The following is an 8,611-nucleotide window of genomic DNA, read 5'->3' as shown; positions in this document are numbered from 1 at the left end:
TCATCTTCCTTGCTTTCTTGTGATACAGCCATTATTTCACACTGTTTTTATCAGAAAATTTAAGGAAAACCGGAACTGGCTACGATAAACTATACAGAATATTTCCAAATAAGTTCTTACCTGTGCCGCAAAGGCAGTTGACTTACTAGCCCAGTAAAACCACTACCACCTCCACAGTGGTATAAAATCCTCTCTCTGATTACAGCTTTGTTTACTGAGGAAGAGCCTCATCAATGTGTATACAGCTTTGTTCTTGTACTATATGATCATTTTACTTTCTCCATCCCATGGTGCCTCTGCTCCGATGCTCTCAGCTCAGGTGCTAAACGAGAACATAAATCACCTCCATACATCCCTGACCACCTCCTCTCCTGCCTGTTATCAGTTAGCTTTGGGTCTCACAAAGCTCGCTGCTCGTACAAAAAGTTAAATTGCTATAACATAATAACTCATTCTCAAGGAGAAGCTTGACTCTTGTGGGCTCAAAGTTTAGCGAAATTTATGACCTGCAGCTTAAAAATAAACTTAAATGTTTCTTAACCATAAATATTTCAACCACTTATTTGTATTTACTTATGGGTCAACATATACACTGATACAAATCTATCTGATGTGCTAATATTAACCTATATATGTATATTAGTGTTTCTATCTTTACTTGCTAGCATATTCTTATGGGGCTACACATAAATATTATGCTGCGTGTGTGTTGAGTATTTTTTTACCCAGCAGCCTCTCTGGCCTCATGTGTTTTTACTCCTCAGCAATAACGGCAGTTATTACTGTAGTTAAGTATTGTATGACTGCTCTCTCTTTTCTCACTGCCATGCTAATTTTGAAGTTATACTGTGCATTGAAGCTTTTAAGTGCTGCACATTAACATCATGATTGTTTAAACACTGAGGGAATTAGCCCAATTAACTAAATGGCAACTGCTTGTTGAAAAATTTGATGAGTTCCAGTCAAATGTTGCACTGAATAAAATATTTCACTTTGGTATCATATCTGAATTCATTATATTTTCAGGACAAAATGAGAAACAAATACAAAACAGTCTGATAAGTTAAGAATCCAAAATACTGTAGCTGTGGTCACCTGACCAGTATGCTGTACTGGTCAGAGCATCAATCTTTTGAGAGACTTAACATTTCATAATTGTTTCGTATGGCTCTGTAATGACCAAGGAATACCAGGCAATTTTACAGAACCAGCTACACACTACAATATAAACTCCATCCCCATATATTTCCATATTACATGATTATAATGGCCCTATACACTATTTTAAAGGGAAATAATGAACCCCCAATTTCATGGCCTCCCTAATTATCAGATGAAGATGAAGATCATGACTGGCCTGCACAGAGCCCTGACCTTAACCCCATCTAACACCTTTGGAAATACTTCAAACCTCAAATCTGAGCCGGTCTTACTTCCCACCATCATTGTCTGATCTCACTAATGCTCTTGTGGGCTGAATGGGAGCAAATTCCTGCAACCAGGGGGCAAAATCTTGGGGAAAGCCATCCTAGAAGAGTGAAGGCTGTTATAGCAGAATATTAAAGTTCATGGTTTGGAATGACATGTTCAACAATTACATATGGGTGTAATGTTGACGTGTCAACATACTTTTGCCCATGTGTTGTACATAGATTTTACTTCTCGTACTTGACAGCTTTCTAATGAGGACTGGTGCTAAATTAATTTATTCATCCATAAAATCTGGGAAATTACAGTTCTCCCAGCCTAATAAACCGGCACAGATTGAAGGACATTGGAAATAAATACCCATGGAATAAATTCATGGATAAAAACAGCATAAAACTGTATTCTAACAATAAAAACCGTTGGGGTGGGGGCTGTTAAAGGGCCATTCTAAACAGCATAAATGCATAATTATGTCCTTACACATTTCTGGTTGTACTGTTGTATCCCTGTGGTATAAAAACGGTAAATTATGGAAATAAAACAGGAAAAATTCTCTCAAGGTCTTCTGAAGACATGAGGTGAGTCTATTGGGACTTTCCTTCTACTAATAAAACCTTGAATGTTTTACTGCATGAAACCAATCACTAAAACTGACTTTACAGCACAAAAAGTTGAACCAAGGACACCCACAGGCGACAGACCAACTGACGGTGACTTCTCACTAAATGCTCTTTGTAGCGGAAAATGCTCTTTCATCCCTGCTTTCCCCCTCCATCCTCATTTTGCCATTTCTCGCCACTCCTGCTTCCGTCTCTGTCTATTTTTCTAGATAAGCCAGCCGAGACAGTGTCCAGAGATGCTCTTCTTCCTCTGCAGTATGCTAGCTGGTCATCTGAGGGCACTGTGCTGGACGACCACCGGACTGGACCTTCTACACACACCTCTGCCAGGTATATTAATTGTATGTTTAAAACACAGTGTTCATCTCTGATTGGTGTCAGGGGAAGTAACAGGAGTGAAACTTTTATATTGTCCCTTAAAAATAATTTCACCACATTTTTTTTTTTTTAAATAAAGGTCCAAATTAGCTCATACATTAATTCCAGATTAAGTAAAAATGATTGCTGATGGTGTTCTTCATGTCTCTGATATAAAATGTGTCCCCTTAAGCCATTTGCACTTACCCGCCAGTCATAAATATATATTATGATAGCTTGCTTACAATGTTTATTTCACAAGTCATTGTATATTTAAACACAAATTGTCACGAATTGTAGCACTTATAGAATAATCAACAATATGAAAAGAGCAGTTTTTCCTTGAGACATTTCTTGAAGATGGCGACACAATGTGACAATTTCAAGTTTTCGTCGAGCTCATTTCAAATCTGCGGTCCCCTACAAACTACGCTCAGGCTCGTACATTTTAACCAACGTTTTTTACCAGTTATTTAGTGTTTTCCCCTTGTGTCATAAGTGTACAGGGGACGACTGATTGGAACAAGCTCACACAACCGGTAGTTTATCCTGTGAACGGCCTGGAACATCATGCAGGCATTGTGCTAGACATTGTGTTCATTAAGCCTCAATAAACCAAGGCGACGAAATAGACGAGTGGGGGTATTGGGCTCAGACCACGTTAATGCCCGTATGACTTTTCTCTGCAAAATCTGTAGTTTTTCCAAGTGGCTAGGAAAAGTGTTAAACCATATAGCATTACAATAGTTTAAATGGGGTTCAAACTAAGTTTTATAAAAGGTGAGCAGTGCAGAGTGTGGAAGTAAATGTCTTACTTAAAAAAATAGCCCAACATATGTAAATGGTTAGGTGATCAATATGGCATTTAAAATTTAAACATTCATCAATTTAGACTCCAAGGAATTTCACCACAGTCACCTTTATCAATGGCATCATTGATCTTTTCAGTCAGATCTAGTAAAGCCATAAATGTGGTACTTCTTTTCCTAAGCCATAATGGAAAGAAACAATAATATTTAGCTTATCAAGGTAGCCATTTAACCTCTTGTACACTACTCTCTCTAAGACCTTAGAGATTGTAGGAAAAATAGATATGGGACGATAATTGCTCATATCATTTTTATCCCCAGGTTTAAAAACTGGTATAATTTTTGAAATGTTTGCAGTTATTGGCACAATTCCAGAGAGCAACGAAAGGTTTATACAATAAGTAAGTGGCTCCATGATATCAATTGCAATGGCTTTCAGAATTATGCAACAGATTTCATCCTCATCAGCGTTGCACGAACTGCGTAAGTTTGCATAAGACAATATCATTTAACAATCATTTAGGACAATATCATCACAAACACTCATATGATGTCTGGAATGTACATATAAACAGACACCACCAGGTTAAGAATATCAGTAAAGGTCCTATCATTAATCCAGGTTTCACTGCAACCAATGACATCAAAGCTACAGTCAGAGTTTAAGAGTAAGGCAGCTAATTCTTCATAATGTTTTCACAAGCTTCTAATGTTAAGGTGCCTAAATGAGTAGTTATTTGCATTATTTAAGCTTTTTATTTGTTCAGGAATGTAGTATTTACAATTTAAATTCTTATCTATATCAGTACAGAGATTTACATCCTCCATCATAATTTAAATCATTGAAAGCCATATGAGATAATAGTATGATATTTAAGTTGATTGACCAAAGAGTTTGCTGGGATCATATAAAAATAACATATGCACATAGAAACCATCCATACATCCACGAACGCTTACACAAATAACGTTAATCCACGTCTATTTTCAACAGAAAGTAAAATTAGCTCCCTATTGCATTTTTAGCTCTCTACCCAAAGCATTATGTTGAGAGCTTGTCACTAAACCATGAAAGGTAAATGTATATGTGTGTGTATGTATATGTGTGTGTGTATGTGTGTGTGTGTATATATATATATATATATACACACACACACACACACACACACACACACACACACACACACACACACACACACACACACACACATACGTGTGTATCTTAGCAGACTGTCCCAATGTTGCTCTGAGCGGTATAATTGGCTCTATTTTCATGTGTTCTGCTGCAGAGGCAGATTTTGTGGCTCGGATACACTCCCATCTGTGTGACACCGCAAATAAGAAGAAACAGCACTTTGGTAAGCTTAACCTTATATTCTCTCCCAAACACACAAAGAACTTACATTTTTTTTTGTCTTAACTTAAAACACTAAAAGCTTGTCACCTTGCCTTTTTCCAAATGATTTCCTCCCACCCAACACCATCATGTAAAAGACAATCACAAACTACACAAATGACACCCTTCAATAATGCACTGTGTATACAATCCCAACAGTCCCACTGGTAATGGCTTTGTTCTGTTATCCAGCCCTGGTTTTTCTATATTGGATATCTGTCTGTCCTTTTGATTCGCGTGTGCCTTTGTGCCGTATCTAACAGAGAGCTGCTCAGAGGAGGCTGCACACACAGCAGTTAGATCTCTAATAGACATGGGGGTGAGTGACAGCCGCAACAATACGTGTGTGCAAGTGTGTGTTTCTAAATCTGTCTGTGTGCGGAGAATTACAGCTCGACTCAGGACTGAAAGTTTAGGCGCAGTCCAACTCTCTAATAGTTTTACATGAATCCCATTACAATGTTCCCAGGTGAAAATAGGAAAAAAGTGTGGCACTCTCTGGCTTCATATCTGTAAATATTCTGTCGACGTTTCGGCCCTCAGTGATTTGAAAAAGGCCTAAGGGCCAAGACGTCATCAGAATAAATAGAGATATGCATATGAAGCAAAAGTGTGCAACACTTTTTTTCTTGCTTTCAAGTTTACCTCCAGTGATCAGCACCTCACGGCGGCCCTTGGTGTGGGTGTTATATCCTCCCAGGTGAGCCTTAATCCAACCCAAATTCCAAAATCGATAATAATCAGCAGTCAATTGCTGGCAGAGTTTTTCAACAATATTCTTGAGCTTCAAGTTTGGCATAAACAGGAATCCAACCTGATTTTGCTGCATCAAGAGAGAAACTGAACCTGACTCGAGGCAGCCATATCCAATCATGTTTGAGGCAGAAATGTCGATCTTTAAAAAGAATTCCCTGGGCCAAGAACACAAGTGATTTTTTAAATTAGAAATCGGAAAACGGTAGCACAGGCAACACTTTGTTTTAGTCTGTAGTTGCCAAAGTGATACACATTTCAAATTTTGGTCTTTAAAAAGAAAAATACATCTACCTATAATCCTACTATTGTATATATCTACTGTATATACAGTACATTTACCACCATTATGCTTCAAACTATTGTATATGTACTGTACCATGTAAATAGTCATGAAAATAAAGGAAAGGCATTGAATGAGAAGGTGTATCCAAACTTTTGGCCTGTACTATGTGTCTGAATGTGTTTTGGGTCAAACCGATAAGTAATTTGGTATATATATAGATATATATCTATATATATATATATCTATATATATATAGATATATATATCCTGTAAATCATCACGGCTATCAATGGTGTACTTAAGCAAACATTTGACATACATGCACTTAACTTTAGTACTTTAATTTTATGCTACTTTTTACTCATTGTCTATATAGCGGCAGAGTAGCATGTTAGCAGAGCAACAGCTTCAGTTCTCAATCTGTCTCTACACAGGATGAGTTCAGGCATAGCATTGAGTGTAGGTCACCCATGTGTAGGCAGCACTTCACAGCCTAATACTTAATCACTGTCATTGGCCAGAAAATTATTTTACACATAAAATATATACTCAGCTCAGAAAATAAGATTTGTTTTTAAACCACCCAGCAGATAACACTTAACACTTAATAAGAGAGCTTCTCAGGCGCAGGTAGGTGTATTTTTAACTTGGTCAGAGCTAGGCTAGCTGTGTCCCCCTTGTTCCAGTCTTAATGCTAAGCTAATGGCATGCTGGCTGCACATGAGCATACAGACCATCAATACCATGAGCATGGTATTGATCTTTTAACTCTTGGGAAGAAAGCAAATAAATTCCTCTAGTATAAAAGTACATTCTGCTGATAATATTGCAGTGCTGATGAAGATTTTGATTGCAGGGAAACTGTAAGGTAACTTATTTTTGAGGATTCCTCAGTGACATATTTCCCCTTTTCATCCTGTGGGTTGTGAGGTGCCCTGATATGAAAACATTCCACTCAGTCACAACTCCTAGATAAAGGCTTTATGTTTGTTGATGGATTATCAAGCTGCACAGTTTTTAAGTCTGGGGTAATTGTTTTTCACACAGTGCAAGAAGGAAAGCGAATGGTTTATATGAGCATCTGTTATCTCCATCTGCACTGACTCTGCAAACAACAGCAATGAATAATAAAAAGGAGCCGGCATTCTATCTGATTAACACCAACTTTAATCTATGAACTGAATGGAAATGCCAGTTCTAGTCAGAGGAAATGGAGAAAACAGCAGCTCACTCCTAACTCAGATGCAGCCTTTTTATCCATTGATATATGTTTCTGCACAAATATATCTCTACTCTCACAATTGTACCACTCTGTAAAGTAGATGTGTCTATCAATCATATGTATTCTCTGTATCAATCGGTCTTCTCTATCAGTCTGTGGTTTGGGAATCACTGCCTTTTAAAAATAGAGCATTATTGACCTACATATCTGCAAAGATCTCATGAGGCCATATTCATTTTCTTATCAAGGTTATTAAGCTCGTCTTTGGGATTGGACAGCTAACTCCACTCTGTGATGTCAAGATGGCTTGATTTCTAAGATATATATATATATATATATATATATATATATATAGGTCAAATCAAAGGGGAACTATGCGTCTAGTGTTTATACAACTGTAAAACAAAAGAGAGTGCTGAAGTTTGACTGTCCCATTTCGCTCCATTAATTTTTTTTATTCTCTGAGTATATAAGGTGGTTCTTTTTTTATGTATCTTTGTTTTTCTTCTTCATTTTTGAAGGTCTTGTTTTTATCTCTGTTATTACTTTTTTTATGTTGGCCTTGTGCAAAAAGCACAATACTAAAGATAAGAAAAGCGTCATGCTCGCAGTGTTCAGATAAAGGGTACTAAATAAAAAGCATTGTGGTTGCGAATGCCCTGACAGTGTTGTGTTTATGTTTGCTTTAGGTCCTTTCGCAGGAGTGTCAGAAAGGAGGCGTCTTCCTGGGTGTCAGCCCTTTGTTCCAGTTGTCAGAAAACAGGCAGAAACTGCATCGCTTCATCTCCCAGTACCTCTACAATTAATGTGTTTAACTGTGCTGCGTGACTCAAGGCCCTGGCACGGCTTTGTCGTATTGCACATTCTGACCTCATCCTCTGTTAGTGTCATAGAAGCTTTTGTTCGGTGTTAAAAAAAGATGCATGCTGAGCTGGGATGCTCAAGCCTTTAGGTTAATTGCATTTAGATTTTTCAGTGATGAGACATTGATTTCAAGTTTGTCTTTAGTAATAGCATTAGCATAAAACCACAGGAGACACAGATTATTAAATCCCTTTAATCAGCTGTAAGGACTCTGCTCGGTGGAGCACGTGTTTCGACCATGTTTATGTTGTAATGAAGGCTGTGCAAGTTTTGTAAAGTGAGCATCAAGTTTGCCTTTTTTTTGTTTTTTCAAGTCAATCAGTTAACCAATGTTCAGATAAATAAAGAAATGTGCTGATTTCATCAACTCGACACTCTCTATTGGTACAGTCAAGAGTCAGCGTGGCTGTTGTTGTCCTGTTAACTGATCAGAAACCAAAGCTGCAGATCAGCGTGAAACCCTACTGCCACCTGGTGTTGAACAGAGTGTTAGCTGGATCTTAAAACCAAAGTGCACACTAATGTATGCAGGTTTTAGTATATGTATTCACAAAATTCAGCATTCTGAAAATAGTCAATGTATGAATTTAAAAAATCCTTGATTTGTGAGTGTGCTGTTGTCACACCACACACTGCACAAAGGAAATGGAACAGCTGCTCACAGATTGAAAAAAACGTTCCAGAAGCACCTGAATGTAAGGCTAAATTAATTTACAATCTATTAGTTTCACAGTTTTAATTTTAAGGGACTCAATGGTCAAAAATAATTACCAGGGACGCCCAGATAGCTCAGTTGGTAGAGTGGGCACCCATATATAGAGGTTTACTCCTCAACACAGCAGGCCTGGGTTCAACTCCGACCTGCGGCCCTTTGCT

General features: G+C 37.7%; 1 protein-coding gene and 1 long non-coding RNA gene across 4 annotated transcripts in view; one reads left to right on the top strand and one right to left on the bottom strand.

Moving 5' to 3' along the window:
- gpat2 (glycerol-3-phosphate acyltransferase 2, mitochondrial) overlaps positions 1–8,055 on the top strand; it is a 130,921-nt gene extending 122,866 nt beyond the window's left edge. For all 3 annotated transcript variants that reach the window (XM_032515971.1, XM_032515968.1, XM_032515970.1), the window contains exons 21-24: positions 2,258–2,378; positions 4,504–4,572; positions 4,874–4,929; positions 7,561–8,055. In XM_032515971.1, the coding sequence (XP_032371862.1) occupies positions 2,258–2,378; positions 4,504–4,572; positions 4,874–4,929; positions 7,561–7,677 (363 nt within the window). In that variant the 3' untranslated portion in view covers positions 7,678–8,055. The remainder of the gene's footprint in view (positions 1–2,257; positions 2,379–4,503; positions 4,573–4,873; positions 4,930–7,560) is intronic.
- LOC116689457 (uncharacterized) overlaps positions 7,139–8,611 on the bottom strand; it is an 11,144-nt gene continuing 9,671 nt past the window's right edge. Inside the window, exon 3 of the long non-coding RNA XR_004331993.1 lies at positions 7,139–7,149. This is a non-coding gene — a long non-coding RNA (uncharacterized LOC116689457). The remainder of the gene's footprint in view (positions 7,150–8,611) is intronic.

Source organism: Etheostoma spectabile, chromosome 5 (assembly GCF_008692095.1).
Source record: "Etheostoma spectabile isolate EspeVRDwgs_2016 chromosome 5, UIUC_Espe_1.0, whole genome shotgun sequence".
NCBI lineage: Eukaryota > Metazoa > Chordata > Actinopteri > Perciformes > Percidae > Etheostoma > Etheostoma spectabile.
Note: the sequence above shows the minus strand (reverse complement) of the source record. Positions and strands in the feature narration are given on the sequence as shown.